At 38.5% G+C, this 17,272-nt stretch overlaps 1 protein-coding gene across 5 annotated transcripts in view; it reads right to left on the reverse strand.

Annotated features, from left to right (window-relative positions):
• Positions 1-4,692: 4,692 nt before the first annotated feature.
• Positions 4,693-17,272, reverse strand: part of CPPED1 (calcineurin like phosphoesterase domain containing 1) — a 95,662-nt gene continuing 83,082 nt past the window's right edge. For 2 of the 5 annotated variants that reach the window (XM_048866497.2, XM_048866496.2), the window contains one exon: positions 4,693-7,414. In XM_048866497.2, the coding sequence (XP_048722454.2) occupies positions 7,185-7,414 (230 nt within the window). In that variant the 3' untranslated portion in view covers positions 4,693-7,184. Of the gene's footprint in view, positions 7,415-10,649; positions 11,093-17,272 lie in introns of those variants that run through there. The other 3 variants (XM_075132757.1, XM_048866495.2, XM_075132758.1) reach the window with 2 other exon arrangements.

Raw genomic sequence — 17,272 nt, forward strand, 5'->3', positions numbered from 1 at the left:
TAAAATGAAAAACAGAAATTGGAAGTTCAGAACAATCTGCTTTGCCAAAGCTATTCTGAGCGTCCTGTCAGCACCCTGAGCACAGGTTTCTCCTTCAGATTGAATTTAATTATGAAGAATTAGATTTCTTTCACAGATTGTTCTGGTGTTTTTAACATGAATTTTCTACACGATTAAATTCTTCAGAGGGAACCTTAGACTTTTAGCTGCTTTCAGGAAACTAAGATGAATTGTGGTCATTTGATTATACATTTTTCCACCTAGAGTGAGTCTAGGGGCCATAGAAATGCACGAGAACTCAATTATTCTTTGTTTCATCAGCAGTTTGAGGTTTTCATGGGATCGCACTCCAAAGCCACTCATACACTGACAGGAGTTACAATTAGCAGCCCTGTTGGAGAGAAAAAAATATCTCCATAACATCAAAAGCTTGTTTTCTTGAATGATAATTAGAGTGTCTCCATGGGTGGACTCTTTCATAAATTATCGCAGTATGAATTATTTTTCTGTACATAAACAAGATGAGATACTGTGACCATAAGGACCTCTGCCATTTCTAATTAGTTAAGACATCAGTATAAATACTAAATTAGCTAATTATGCCTGGCAAAGTAAATGAATCCAACAAACTTGTCATTTTTTGGTGGTAGAAATTGATTTTTTTAAAAAAACACTTTGGTGGCATTTGCCAAGCAATTCCACTGTGATTAAGAATCTACCAGCAGTTGGATTGAAAATTAGGTCACGTTCTGCTCTCACTTGCACTGATACAAGTCCATTTAGGCCAATGGACCTGATGCAGAAGTTGGCTCCTCATTGTTTTAGGGGTATTGACTAGAGCTGGATGAATTTGTTTTTTAGCAAATAGTAAATGCACTGCAAAATATTTTTCAGGACACCGAAACCTATTCACTAGTTCTTGTCAAATCTGGCAAATAGTTTTGCCAAAAAATTGGAATTTTAAGTCAAAACAGTTCATTTTGAAATGACAGTGTTGCGGTTAAGTATTGATAAAATGGACTTAAATATAAGTGCCAATTACAGAAGTATTATAGAAGTACTTACAAGTATGCTGTAGAAATAGTACTATGTATTTATAAGCGTAAGTGCAAATACTTTTAACTCCCCTATTCCCTGCAATTGTCTAGTCAATATATGGACAACTACCTAAATAATATAAGCACATTGTGGAAGAGAAGCACAACAATGAAATTTTATTCATAGACACAAGCATGGAATAACCCTGAAAATATCTCTGGGAAGTAAATTTATAAATTTATTTTATTTATATAGATGTATAAAATAATATGTACAGACAGCATCAATTCCATGAAGTGGGCATTTCTCTTCAATAATCTCGAACTTACCATCCTGAAGATGGTTCCATCTTGGCAGTCCCCACTGCTGCTGGGCTGGGGAGCAAGTCTCCCAACCGCACGTCTGAATGACCAATCAGATGCGAAGGGGACAAAGCCCCCACCAGGGTCAACAAAAAGACGGCTGGAGCTCAGGGTCTGAAGTGCCCAAGCTAGGATAGTGGGTTCTGGGGGCCCCCAGAATCTGGGACAGGTGTGAGGGATGTGATTGTTTCAAAAATCTATTTTGAAAAAGTACTTGCACACTAAAAAGAAGCTATATAAAATAACTTTTAAATGTACTTAATACAAGTACTAAGTAAAACAAAATAAGTAGAGTGCTTCAAAGTATTTAACTATATGGGAACGCTGGAAATGAAACACCCAAAAACAAAGAAAACCCAGAAAAAATTGTTTTGAGTCAAACAAAACATTTGCTTCAGTTTGAACTAAGGCTTGGTGTTTGCTAGGTTAAAAAGGACAGTTTTTGTTTGATTGAACCATTTTTTATTTTTCAGGGTTTTTTTTTTTGTTTGGGGGCCAAATTAATAAGTCAATTATTTGCTCAGTTCTAGTGTTGATTGCTTTCTGTTCAAAATGGGTCATTAATCTAGCTAAAGTTTTCTCCCTCCCCAACAGAAAGTCAATAAATTCAGCTTTAAAACCGACCACAAACTTTACAAACTCTTACAGAAAAGAGGGTTTTCATTTTTTGTCAACACCTTATATATGGGGTTTATGTTAGATATGCCTAGACACACACTAACAAGCATCTGAGGGATAGCCGTGTTAGTCTGTATCAGCAACGATAGTCTCTAAGGTGCCCCAAGGACTCCTCGTTGTTTTTACTAACGAGAATGTTGCCTATGAGCACTTCCAAACATAGCTAGTGTTTGCTCTCCTTATAACCTAGTTTGAACTGATGGCAAATTATGTAATCCGCTTGATCACCTCTAATATCTTGTTTCAGAGGAACAGCCGTGTTAGTCTGTATTCGCAAAAAGAAAAGGAGTACTTGTGGCACCTTAGAGACTAACCAATTTATTTGAGCATGAGCTTTCGTGAGCCACAGCTCACTTCATCAGATGTGTACCGTGGAAACTGCAGCAGACTTTATTCTCTGTGTGTATATAAAGTCTGCTGCAGTTTCCACGGTACACATCTGATGAAGTGAGCTGTGGCTCACGAAAGCTCATGCTCAAATAAATTGGTTAGTCTCTAAGGTGCCACAAGTACTCCTTTTCTAATATCTTGGTGTTTCATTTAAAACTCCCGTGTACATCTGTGAGTATGTACATATTCCTGCTTTACTTCCATATTCAGGAGAAAATAATGGAAAGTAGATGGCTTAGTAATGTATTATCAGTGCCCCATTCTAGCAATATGGTTCATCCAGGCTGATTATTGATTCAATATTGAATCAAACAATATTGAAGGGACACTAGCAACTTTTAAATCACACATCTGCCTGACATTTCTCTTTCTAGCTGTTGTTACAAGCAGCAATTATAAAGACTACATTTTTTCCCTCTTTCAGTTTGCCTGCTTAGTGCATCTGACAGTATTTTGTGTGTAGTCAGTTTCATTAACGATGTGGGGGGAATGGTCTCCAATATAACAGGAGCGAGAGAAACATCTTATAGGAAAATATGATTGTAAAACAAAATTCAGAATGGGGCCTTGGGCATATGAACTAGTTTTTAACTTCTTTTTTCCAAAGTGATTAGAGTAAATATAATTACTACAGAGCCAAGCCTGCAGTCATTACCTGGGTAGAACTTCCATTAATTTGATTTCCACCACCCTTCCTCCCTCTCCCGCACCGTTCTCCCCAAAATCTTCAGAATGAAGCCTTATTTAAAAAAAACAAACAGATGTGTATTAATCATTGCTAAATGTTACAACTAGCTTTAATAAATGTGAATTGATCTAGAACTGAAAACTCATCTGATCAGTGAATGAGACACTGATAACACTCCCCAAAAGATCTGCTGTCCAGGTTTGTAGCACATTGTAAAGTATTCTTTATCTTGCACCACAATGACTCCTCAACCTACCTTTTCTGTTGATTATCCACGATAATGTTGTGAAAGTTCCAGGTTACAAACTTTTTTTAAAAAATGTATCTTAATATGCGAGATACCCTTCCCCCCCATTTTAAATAACTTTTTACTACTTTGCAAAAGTGTGTATTCAGTTGCATTTTAGAGTTAAATTCCCCTTGATTTCTTATTTTAATATACATTATACTGAGTATATTTCAATATCCTAAGTAAAACCTTCTTATTGATTCTCCCAAATACCACTTCATGTGACCAGTTTAAACTATTCAAATGAGTTTGAAGACCTGCTTCAAATCTCTTAACCTTCAGGTTAAGAAATGGTTTAGACCTTGTATATTCTTGCAATAGCCAGCTGGGACACTACTGTACTTTGATAAGCAATAAAAAAGTTGCAACATGACTAAATCATGAAAGTGACACCAGTTTTGTAATAACGTATGGACACATGGTGCATCCTTCCTCTGGAAAAACAGGCACACAAAGCTAGTTCACACATGTCACTAGCACTAGCTGCTGCTGAATGGTATTGTTGCTGTCACTGTAATTAAGATTCTAATTCCCAATTAAAATGTATTGGTCTTCTAATTATGCAGACAATAAAGGGCTGACCCTGCAGGACAGCAGGAAGCAGTTTGTTGAGCAGAGCATGTGCACATACACACTGCAGAGATTGTGCAAGCACTGTGCTGTGCGAAGTGGAGGATGGGTGGGGATGCCAGGGTAAACCTCCTGTTGCCCATCCTGTCTGCCAAATTTGACCACACATCAGACATTTTGGGGTTTATTTTTAAAGTAGCAATTACTTCTCCTTAGCTGGAGGGCTAACTGGAGATTTGCTGCTGAGCCAGCTGCTGGTAAGCAGGACAGACAGCCATCTGCTGTAGATGTCCTGCAGTCAGAGTATCCCCCACTTTTAGCTGATCCAAGTTTTATCCCTAAACGTCATTAAATGTGTGGGATGATACTAAGCACATCATGTTAGTTCCATTTTTAAAAAACATACAGCTGCCCCGCAGCTTCTATTTTTATAGGTAGAAGTGTGGGCCTTTAGGGAGGGATCTGAAGGAGGACAGGGTAGTACCCTGGGGTTTCAGCCTCAGGAGGACTTCACAAAGATAGGGAGTGGCCCAGGAAAAAAGAAAACCCATGATAGGAGAAGTAGACCTGTGGCAACAAGGCGGGCACCACTGGCTCAGTGAACCTTGTATTTATTTTATTCCAGCATAGTGTCATGAATGGATCTGAAAGAGTCGTTATTAATAAGACTTGAAAGCCCTGATTTATACAGTATATTTATTTCTCATGGTAGACTGTATGAGTGATGTATAATTCTTGAAGCTTCTTATACTTCACTCAATCATGAATTTGGAACATAAAATTTAAATTGGATTTTAAAAGATTTTACAGTGTAGTAATACTCTTTAGTGAGAAAACAGTAGACAATTTATGGTAAAAAAATCTCTCTTATAAAAAGCAAACTTGGAATTATTTATACAATATGAATTAATGTTGAAATTTGAGTTATGAGTTTGTATAGGTAAAATGGTTCTGCATAAACACATTCATGCCTTATAATTCCACGTGTGTGTGTATATAATCATTTATGAAATCATAAATTCTAAAATTTTTAGAACCACTCCTATTCATACCCATTCTATTAATTTCTCGTGTTTATGGAAAACCGCTCTTTTCAAATCTATCTTGGCTCTCCCAAATATCACCCTCACAATCAAATGGCCCACCTTATTTCTTTTCTGCCCACTCTACTATATAGGGCAAGACCAACAGAACCATCCAGTGCCTATCATACTCTCCGTTCTTTCCGCGAGCCATAACCTGAACGGACATACTTAAACGATATAAGTAACAGTGGAATACCCTTCCTTCTGCAACAAACTGTAAGGGGAGCACCACTCTACAGCATTAACTAGCAGTAAGGATAAAGAAACCTCAACACATTTGGGGCCAGATTTTTAAGTGCCTAAAGCTACAGATAGGCACTTTTGAAAATTCTACTAGGTGCCTAACTACTATTGAAATCAATGGAAGTTAGGCACCTAGATACTTTTGAAAATCAAGCCTAAATAACTTTATAAATCTGTTCCTTAGCCTTGGTGAAGGACTTTAGCTGCCAAATCTGAGGTGGCTTCTTGAAAAACCAGACTATTAAAACAATATCTAACTAAGTAAGGCCGCTTGGAGGCTCTATACCAGAGGTGGGAAAACTACGGCCGACCCTCCTGCCTGGCCCCTGAGCTCTTGGCCTGGGAGGCTAGCCCCCGGCCCCTCCCCTGCAGCCTCAGCTTACTGCGTCACTGGTGCAATGCTCTGGACAGCGGGGCTGCGAGCTCTTGCCAGCTCACGGCTCAGCAGCTGTGCTGCCTGACCCGGTGCTCTGTGCTGCGGCTGGCCACAGCTGGGCGGTGCAGCTGCAGCACCATCAGCCACCGGTGCTCCAGGCAGCGCGGTAAGGGGGCAGGGAGCAGGGGGGGTTGGATAGAGGGCAGGGGGCGAGAAACAGGGGGGGTCAGATATGGGGCAGGAGCTGGGCCACGCCTGGTTGTTTGGGGAGGCACAGCCTTCCCTAACCGGCCCTCCATATAATTTCAGAAACTCGTTGTGGCCCTCAGGCCAAAAAGTTTGCCCGCCCCTGTGCTACATTGACCAAAAATCTCTTTCAGGATGTTTGGGAACTTTATATTGTACTTAGCGAATCTTTTAAACTATGTCCTAGACTAAAACAATATATATATTATAGTCTTTTTTCTTTAAAAAGAATATACAGCATAGGCAGTTTTTGAGCTTCTGCAATTTAGTTTGGTAGAACTGGACATTCATAAATCTCCCTTTGTCTAGGAGTCAGCTGTTTTCTAAAGAGGATATGCTCTTACAGGGAACTCTCAATAGCAAATTTAATTGCAGTTAAATGCCAAGAGGCAACAGTAAAATGACTCTTCTATATTTAGTTTCTCTTTATGGTTTTCCTATTATATTTTCTTAGTTTACAGGCTTTTCTAACCTCCACTCCTGCAGACTCAAATTATGAGTCTTGTCTCTCTTATAGCACCCACAATGGTGATTTGCTAGGCAGAGAAGAATCCAGCTTGCTCTGATTGCTGTAGTAGTTCTGAAGATAAAGGCTTGGGATGGGAGATGACATCAACTGGAAGGAAGCAGAAATAGGGTGAGATCCAAAACTCATTGAAGTCAATGGAAGTCTTCCCTCTGACTTCAAAGGGCTTTGGATTAGCCCATACTGAATACGAACATGCCACATTTACTTTGTCACTTTCTGGAGGATTACCAAGCATTTAATAGAGAACATTAAGTATAATGGTTTTGAGATGTATCTTGTGGGCCATCAAACTAGAACAGAAGGGTGAACTAGAGTTGAGTTTGTCATCCAGAAGCCACTGCTCCTACTCATGGATATGCTATAAAAGTCTGATCCAGGAATAGAGCAGCTAACCCTCAGAACAGCTCTTTCCCATTACAAAATCAATAGTGATAGCATTACCTCTATTATTTTTCATATTATAATTGGTTTCATTTCCCCTCAAAGGTATAAATATCTCTGCATACTTTTCTGCTTTGTTATTTAGGATGGTAATGAGTTGAGACAACTATTTTGGTGCATAATACACAATTGGGAATCATCTTCAGCCCACAGTAGGCTTTTTTGTTTTTGCTTAGCTAGTGTTTCTATCTGGGAAATAAAAAATGTGAATTAAAAATAAACTGGAGACTTGTCATAGTTAGAAAATGGCTAATTTTGCTTAATCAAATCCATCAGCTCTTTTTCTATTCCTTGGCTACTCAGATCATTTAAACTGCAGTATCTGTGAACAATCTTCTCAGCTGTGACAATGACCACTCTAAGCCCATGGGTATCTTCTCCCAGTTGACATCCAATTGCTGATGAAACCACCATCTCTAGATCCTTGTAGGACCCTCCGGCATTCCTATGGTAGTGTCCAGAAAATACAGCTTTAATGCCTGTTTAAAAATAATATATATTTATATTTAGTTAACACAGACTACGGACAAAATGAGCTTAAAAACAGTATGATCTTCTTTTTTAGGCTCATGCAGCCACTATAATTCAACAGACATCTATATGACTAAGAAAAGCTACAACTTGTCATGTTTATCCTTATTTTCTTAATGGGCATTTTTAATCTAATGATTAAGAAATTGTGAAATTAATAGGGAATCGTTTACATGATATTACATTTAGGAAGAAAATAAATATTAGCAACATATTGATAGTCAGACCAACTAACCTCCCACTCCCTTTAAAAATATTGGAGCCCTGTATCTTTAAACTCAGATTCAAGCCAGCTATTTTCCCATTACTTCTTTGATCAGAAACAGTAAAAATGTGAGAGGATGTTCTTGTTGAAAGTCCTTTTGTAATTCTAAATCAAGTAATTAACCAGAGGATCATGCATGTAGATAGGAGCAGAAAGTCAACTGTTGGATCCACACATTACATCTGGAGAACTAAAGATAACAAGACCCTCAAATCTGTTTATTCAAAGGGATAGTGATTATAAGAGTGAATGACATTAAAAGATAGGACAAAGTGGGGGAGGGAATATCTTTTATTGGGCCAACCTCTGCTGGTAAGAGACAAAAGTTTTTGAGCCTACACAGAGTTCTTCAGATCTGGAAAATGTCTCAGCTAAATACAAGATGGAACAGATTTGTATAGTATACTAACTAGTTAATACACATTTCAAGTGAAAGTGGCCCACTAACATCTCTCCAGTAATGTGGTTGGAGGGATATTTAAGTGGGTTCTAAATTGTTGTGATAAGCCATAAATCCAGTGTCGCTATTCAGTCCATAATTTTTAATGTCGAGCAAAGTTATGACTTTAAGCTCTTGTCTTTTTGAAAATGTTGTGCACATTTCCTTTGAGGATGAGGACTGAGGTCACATAAGAGTGATCAGTTTGTGACAAGTATTCACCTACAAGTGATATGGTGTTTTCTGTGTGAATTCATTCAAGAGTGTAGTGATAGCTGGGTTTCATCCACCTTGTTGTTGTGGCCCTTAATGCATTCAATGAGGTACACCACATGTTGTGATAGGCATGTGTGGAGCCCATGGATATTGGGAAGTGTGTTATGTGGGGTGTTGCAAATCACAGCATTGGAGAGATGTCCACAGGTTTTTGCATCTGTTCTGGGAGAGTCTGGTGCTGCTTTGAGTCCTTGCTGATGATGAGGTTGGGAGGTAGTTTAAAAGCCAGAAAGCAGAGGGGGAATTCAGGAAAGATTTCTTTTAGGCTGTGGTCCCCATTGAGTATCGGTTATAATGGTTTGATACCCCATATGGTTGGTAGGTGACAACTAAGGGTGTGCAGTCAAAAAAGGTTTCATTTCTGTACTGAAGCAGGTTCTCCTGGCAGCATTTGGGTGGCCTGCTCCATGATGCAATCTACTCCTCTGGTGGAGTGTCCTTGTTTGGCATAGGCAGTTTTAAGTGTGTTAAGATGTATACCTCAGATGTTCTCCTCGGAGCACATTCTGTGGTATCTGAGTGCCTGGCTGTAGATAAGATTTCTTGGTGTTTGGGATGGTTACTGGATCTGTGAAGGTACTTGCGGTGACCTGTATGTTTGTTGTCTGTCAGGTTCTATTGTTGAAGCTAATCATGGTGTTCAGGAAGTTGATGCTAGTGTGAGAGTGTTCTAGTGAGAGTTTAATGGAGGAGGGGTAATTGATGTTGTGGTGGAAATCTTTGAGGGTCTGTAGGTTATCTACCAGAGAATAAAAATATCATCAATGTAACTCAGGTATATGATTGACTTCATGGTGCATTCGTCCAGAAATTCTTCAAGGTGGTCCATGAAGAGGTTGGCATACTGGGGAGCCATCCTAGTAGCCCCGGCTGTTCCTATGGTGTGTATGTTTAATGTAAAATTGTTACGAGTGAGGATGAAATGGATGAGTTTTAGGGTGGATATCTGAGCATTGTCCATTGTCTTGTAAATGTTTGAGGCAGGCAGCAATGCCATCGTTGTGATGTATGTTGGTGTATAGGCAGCTGATATCCATGGTGGCAAGGATGGAGTTCTGAGGGAAGATGATAATTTTGTGGCATTTCTGGAGGAAGTCAGTCATGTGCTGGCCCTTTGTGTGGTGAATGGTTTGAGGATGGTTTTTCTGAGTCCCAATATTCCTTCAGTAATACTGCTGTGGTCAGATACGATGGGTCTGCCTAGGTTCCCTTATTTGTGTACTACAGGATGAGAAGATAGACTATAATCTCCTGTCCAGAGGTATTGGAAGGCACAGACCTTTATGAAGGATGTCTGGAATATAAATAAGCCAGGCACATGAAAGAAACCTGAAATGTGTAAGAGGCTTCTAAGTTAGATGAGAGGGGAAGGAAGATGAAAACTACCTGGAGAGGCTGACAGGCCTCAAAGAGAAAGAGGTACTATAATAACATGAACTAACTCTTAAGGAGTATGTTATGCAATCATTTTTTCTCTGTATACTTAATTAATCTTGTTTTTAATTACACCATTTGTATTTTAAACCATATTGAGGTAACATCACTAGGGCCTTGAAAAGAAGAAATACTTTTCTTTCGATCTATTGCTAGAGACAACTGGGGAGAAAATTGTGCCTTATCCTCAAGAATGCTGCTCAGGTAATCCCCTAATGTGACCCAAATACGAGCTCTAGGCAGCAGGGATTTGGGGAAAGCTCACTGACATAAATGATGGCAGGAAAAGGAAGCAAACAAATATGGTATACTTCATAAACCTTGAGATTCTGGGATAAAAAATGCTTTAACATTAGTAGAGCTGATCAGAAAAATTGTGATAAGCGATTAAAAAAATTAATCGCAATTAATCGCACTGTTAAATAATAGAATACCATTTATTTAAATATTTTTTGATGTCTTCTACATTTTTAAATATATTGATTTCAATTACAACACAGTGTATAGTGCTCACTTTACTTTTGATTACAAATATCTGCACTGTAAAAAAAGAAATAGTATATTTCAATTCACCTAATATAAGTACTGTAGTGCCATCTCTTTATCATGACAGTTGAACTTACAAATGTAGACTTATGTACAAAAAATAACTACATTCAAAAATAAAACAATGTAAAACTTTAGAGCCTACAAGTCCACTCAGTCCTACTTCAGCCAATTGCTCAGACAAACAATTCTGGTTACATTTGTAGGAGATAATGCTGCCCTCTTCTTGTTTACAACGTCACCTGAAAGTGAGATGTGCTGAAGATTCATATGGTCTCCCTTCATGCTTCAACCACCATTCCAGAGGACATGCGTTCCTGCTGATGACAGGTTCTGCTCGATAATGATCCAAAGCAGAGCGGACTGACGCATGTTCATTTTCGTCATTGGAGTCAGATGCCACCAGCAGAAGGTTGATTTTCTTTTTTGGTGGTTCGGGTTCTGTAGTTTCTGCAGCAAAATGTTGCTCTTTTAAGACTTCTGAAAGCATACTCCACACCTTGTCCCACTCAGATTTTGGAAGGCACTTCAGATTCTTAATCCTTGGGTTGAGTGCTGTAGCTATTTTTAGAAATCTCACATTGGTACCTTCTTCGTGTTTTGTCAAAGCTGCCGTGCCAGTATTTGTAAATCCAACAATATGTGCTGGGTCATCATCCAAGACTGCTATAACATGAAATATATGGCAGAATGCAGGTAAAACAGAACAGGAGACATGCAATTCTACCCCAAGGAGTTCAGTCACAAATTTAATTAACGCACCATTTTTTTAAAATGATCAGCAGCAGCATGGAAGCATGTCCGCCGAAATGGTGGCTGACGCGTGAAGGGGCATACAAATGTTTAGCATATCTGGCACGTAAACACCTTGCAATGCCAACTACAAAAGTGCCATGCGAATGCCTGTTCCTCGCTTTCAGGTGACATAAATAAGAAGCAGGCAGCAGTATCTCCCGTAAACTTGTTTGTCTTAGCGATTACCTGAACAAGAAGTAGGACTGAATGGATATGTAGGCTCTGACCTTTTAGAATGTTTTGTTTTTGAGTGCAGTTGTGTAACCAATAAATAAATAAATAAATAAATCTACATTTGTAAGTTACACTTTCACAATAGAGACTGCACTACAGTACTTGTATGAGGTGAATTGAAAAATACTATTTCTTTATATGTTTTATTATTTTTGCAGTGCAAATATTTGTAAAGTGCGCACTGTACACTTTGTATTCTGTGTTATAATAAAAATCAATATATTTGAAAATGTAGAAAAATATCCAAAAATATTTAATAAATTTCAATTGGTATTCTATTGTTTAACAGTGCAATTAAATGCGATAAATTTTTTTAATCAATTAATTTTTTTGAGTTGAACTGCATGAGTTAACTGCAATTTATCGACAGCCCTGGTTTTCAAACTTTGCTGCTTCATCAGAATCAAAACTGCTTCATGTAGATAGTCCAATTTTGATGAAGTTCTGATGACAGCTCATCCACCTGGTTCTAGAGCCAAGGACTCCAGTGCTGTTGGACAGTCCACCATGCATGCTGCCTGAAGCAGGAGCTCCATGCTATTACTGGTACTTTTAAAAAATACTGCAAGAATAAGAATGGTCACATAATTCCATCTGCAGGGACTAAAATACGAAAATGCCCATTCAGGTATGTATGATGGTGACTCTCTCTTTTTTCTCTTTGGTGAATGCCAATAAACGTGGCATGAAATTTAAACATAAATGTATTCTTACAGCTAAGTATTGCTAATGTGCATTGCTTTCACACTTAATACAAATCACTTCAGATACAGTACAATTTAGAAATATGAATTAAGCATAAATAGCAAATTTCACAAACAGAGATTTAGCACCTCCAAAACGAACAAACAAGACCAGCAAAATGCTTTGCATGCCAGGCTATTACAAACTCCCTAAGGCTGCGACTAATCCTATTCCATCCCATTCTGCTTGAAAACACTACTGGACCAGATAGCTGAAAAAATCTGAAAATTGTTTTATAATTTATCATCACGTATAATGCATATGATTTAATTGTATACTTTAGGTTAGTATCACTATAGAAGGACTTTTATACCTGTTAGTTAAGAATACTGTGAATGGAAAGAAAGATTTTCAAAAGCACCTAAATTACGTAGGAGCATATCTTCCCTTGAAAGCCAATAGAACTTGTGCTACTAAATCACTCGGGGCCAAATTTACTGAGTTATGTAAGTGCACCATTTAGGTGCATGTAGCTCACTACACAGGTTGAGATACAGTTGTGCTATATTAAAAACTCTGCATACTACTTACCTCTGGTAGCAAGACATGCAGCCTATAATTCCTAGGCTAGCCATTTTCTAATAAATTAACATTGTGTTTAAAAAGCCCAAAATATAAAACAAAACAAGCTCTAAATCAAGCAACTTAAAGCTAAGAAATGTTAGCACAGAAATTCACTGTGAGGCGGAATGTAAATTGCCTGTTTAATGTATAGGCAAAGTGACCCCCCCGCACCCCATGAGGAATAATGCAGTATTTAACAGGTTTCAGAGTAACAGCCGTGTTAGTCTGTATTCGCAAAAAGAAGAGGAGTACTTGTGGCACTTTGGTTAGTCTCTAAGGTGCCACAAGTACTCCTATTCTTTTTGCAGTATTTAACTTTATTCATTTCTGTGAGGAATTGGGAATAAGAGAGGGACCTAGTTTGGTTCCATTTTTAAAAGATATAGATACAAATTTAAAAACAGATGGTTAGCTGCTTTCAGTGTCAGTGACAAGCCCAACAAAGGTTTTTGATCAGATACATCAAAGCCGCAGTTTGAATGGAATACTGAAACAGCCATCTCTGTGTGCATTACAGCTGAACCACAGTTTAAGTAGTCTAAACAAAACAGGTTTCAGAGTAACAGCCGTGTTAGTCTGTATTCGCAAAAAGAAAAGGAGTACTTGCGGCACCTTGCTCCAAGAGCCGTTTTTTGGTTTTGTTTTTATTTAAACTAGTGCCCACTGTGTGCTCTCCAAGCAGTTCACAACACAAGGCATCTAATGATTAAAACCAGGACAGGTAAAAACAGAATTAAAAAAAAAAATTCAAATCAAATACAAGTTTATTTAAAAAAAAAAAAGAGCCTATGTAATAATTTCAAATTTAATTAAGGCCTAAATTTAGGATAGTCTATTAAAATATTTAAGCAGTACAAGTTTGTCAAAGTTTTAAAGTCTAGCCACTGATCTGGTGGAAGTCACTCTAAACTGGACAGTCTCTACGTAAAAGAATAAATGGACACAAATCAGACGTCAAGAATTATAACGTTCAAAAACCAGTCGGAGAACACTTTAATCTCTTTGGTCACTCAATTACAGACCTAAAAGTCGCAATTCTTCAAAAAAAAAAAAAAAACTTCAAAAACAGACTCCAACGAGAGACTGATGAATTGGAATTAATTTGCAAACTGGACACCATTAAATTAGGCTTGAATAAAGACGGAGTGGATGTGTCATTACACAAAGTAAAACTATTCCCCCCCCCCACTGTTCCTCACACGTTCTTGTCAACTGCTGGAAATGACCCACCTTGATTATCACTACAAAAGGTTTTTTTTCCTCTCCTGCTGGTAATAGCTCACCTTACCTAATCCGAATACAGACTAACACGGCTGTTCCTCTGAAACCTCTCCTTACAGTGTGGATGGTAACACCCACTGTTTCATGTTCTCTGTGTATATAAAATCTCCCCACTGTATTTTCTAGTGCATGCATCTGATGAAGTAAGCTGTAGCTCATGAAAGCTTATGCTCAAATAAATTGGTCAGTCTCTAAGGTGCCACAAGTACTCCTTTTCTAAGCATCTTTAACCACTGTTTGTGAAAATGCCAAAACAGCTTTTGATAGCATCAGCAAGGGTAGAGAGAATATTTTCTTCATTTCAGTTTATTCAGCTAGCTCAGTTTAAAGTTTGAAAAAAGAAGAAAAACTTGTCCTCCAATATGAATAAAAAATAAGGTGTGAGAGGGTAAGATCTACTACAACTGAAATCTTAAAGGAAGTAGTAGCCTGAAATAATCAGTTAATTTCACTAACTACAGATAATACTTCCTCTGTTTGGTAAATCAGTTTTTAATGCAAAATGTGTTTTGCTAAGAAAAAATAAACTTGTGTATCAGCACATTTAAGGTAGTTTTTTTAATTTAAACTTTTAAAATGCCAGTTTTTGTGCATTTTTAATTGAATTCCAATTTCCATCCAAATTCAGCTTGATACAAATCACGAGTAAAAAGTTAATCTAGTAAAAAGAAAAAGGATGAATGATGCATTTTACCTAATAAAAATTAAGAATCTGAAAGTGTTTTATATGCTTTTATAGGTATAATGCATTCTCCTGGTTAGCAAACAGTACCAAATTTATTGTAAAGGTTCAAAGGGCTTGTCTTTACAAGAGCTAACAGCATGCTGGGGTGTAAATTTACAGCATAGTGCACACTCACTGGCTGTGAGGACCCTTCTGCTGTGCACTGAAAACTCTCTTGTGAGTACTGTCCTACCCAACGTGCACTGGGGAACTTTCTGTCCACAGGCAGAGTGACTGTGTGGCACACTTTAGATTTACACCTCAGCTTGCTCTGCACTAATGGGTCATACAGACATGCCTTTTGAGCTGCAAATCAACATAGTTTAATGGTTACCAGCCACTGAAAATCAACCTCTCTAATTAAAGTACAAATGCAAAAGATTAAAACTGGTTTACAGTAAGCCAACCTGGTTAAAACTACATAAATTTTAACAAAAGAGCAGCTTAAGGGTCATCTGCCTAAGCAGATGGCAATTCACACATTATCATGTCAACTAAGATATTGAATCTTCAAGAAGTTAGCAGAAGGGTATTGGCCCAGCCACCCATCATCTCTGATTCCTACAAATATCACTTCAGCATCTTTGAACCTCCTAACTCCTGGACTTACAATTCCTGAAGCTGTGGGCTTGAAACATATTTTGCCTTTTAAAGCCTGACTATCAAGGGGAGTTCATGAACTTCCTGTTCAAATGCTTCACAAATCTACGTGTTTCAGGGAATTCTAAGAATGTGATCCTCCTGGTGCTCTTGAATGGACAAAAAGGAGTCCTTGTGGCATCAGAGACGAACAAATTTATTTGGGCCTAAGCTTTTGTGGGCTACAGCTCACTTCATCAGATGCATGGAGTGGAAAATACAGTAAGCCAGTATAAATATACAGCACATGAAAAGATGGGAGTTGCCTTACCATGTGGGGGGTCAGTGCTAATGAGGCCTGCTCAGCTCTATCAAAGGCCAATTCAATTAGGGTGGATGTGCCCCTTCACTTCATCAGATGCATGGAGTGGAAAATACAGTAAGCCAGTATAAATATACAGCACATGAAAAGATGGGAGTTGCCTTACCATGTGGGGGGTCAGTGCTAACGAGGCCTGCTCAGCTCTATCAAAGGCCAATTCAATTAGGGTGGCTGTGCCCCATTCTGTAACTGAATTGGCCTCGTTAGCACTGACCGCCTGAAAGGCCTGCTCAGCTCTATCCAAACATTGCAATATATTCATTCAGAAATACAATATGGCTACCCTATGGCTTAAAGCCGCAAGAATAAATTCATGTCCCATACCTTTCATTAAGCCTTTAGTATTAGTGACTGTGTGGTGGGTGTACCAACTGGCTGTGTAAAATAACTTTCTAGGTGGAATGGGAAGAGAGTACGTGCTGTCAATATAAGGGGAAATTCTAAGTTTTTTCAAGAAAATATTGTCACTTTTAGAGATGAAGAAAAACTGCTTAGAGTTCCACTGCAGCCTATTTCCCCACCCCCCTCCCCTCCTGTTACTGTCACTTTTCTTGGCTCTTCTCTACAATTCCACAGAAGGCAGAAAATGTCATTTGAAAACTCAATTTCATCTTCTGGTCTTTTATGAAAAAGTTACAGTGATAAAGCTGCAGGGAGATGTTAACCTGTGTGACAATTTTTTTTTTTAAACTTAGAAAGGAAAATAATCCCTCTTTTTTGGTGTGTTCCTAAAGTGACATCCTATTGCCTTCCCCAGAATCTACTGGTCTGAAAGAAAACGGCCAGCAGTGACAAGCTGCCCTGCCCCCCAAACCCCCTTACTGTTGTATTGTCTTTATCATTGGAAAAGCAGTAACAGAGAGGCTATAAAAGCAACATAAGTAGCACAGCAAGATGCAGTCTGATAGGTAACTTTAGTCTTGTGTTTTGCCCTGATCTAAGTGCTGTACCTCCTTCTATGACAACTCAAAACTTGTTCACAATGCTGTTGTAGCTATGTTGGTCTCAGGGGGAGAGGGAGGAGAGAGAAAGAATAGAAATCTATATTAAAAAAAGCCCCAAATACCAGGGCTGTCCTAATCTGGTAACCCTTATTCCACCAACCAAAGTGGGTAAAAAAAAAATTACCCCACCCACCTTGTCAATCTCAAAACTTGTTTAGGGGGCCTGTTACCATACTGCAGCAACTTCATACACCCTATGGGAAATTAAAATGTGGTAAGATACACATGAAAAAAAGGTTTCATACGAAACACTTTCAGCTTTGTAATTTAATGGGTCTGTCGCCCCAAGCATATTTAATGTTTATTGATGCTAATCTGATTTAGCTACACTTATCAAGGCAATCCGTTAATACAGCACTGAAATAGCATCAGTGCCACTACAACTAGATCTACCCCTTTATAGCCAATGGCCCAGATGCCAGGACAACTCTCCTTGAAGGTGGGAGACCTGTTTTCAAACCCCTATTCTGCCTCATCTGGAGCAGGGGCTTGAACCTGGTGTCCCACTGTCCAAAAGGGGGTGGGTCTCAAACTGTTCC

The sequence above is a fragment of the Caretta caretta genome, chromosome 10 (genome assembly GCF_965140235.1).
Source record: "Caretta caretta isolate rCarCar2 chromosome 10, rCarCar1.hap1, whole genome shotgun sequence".
NCBI classification, from domain to species: domain Eukaryota; kingdom Metazoa; phylum Chordata; order Testudines; family Cheloniidae; genus Caretta; species Caretta caretta.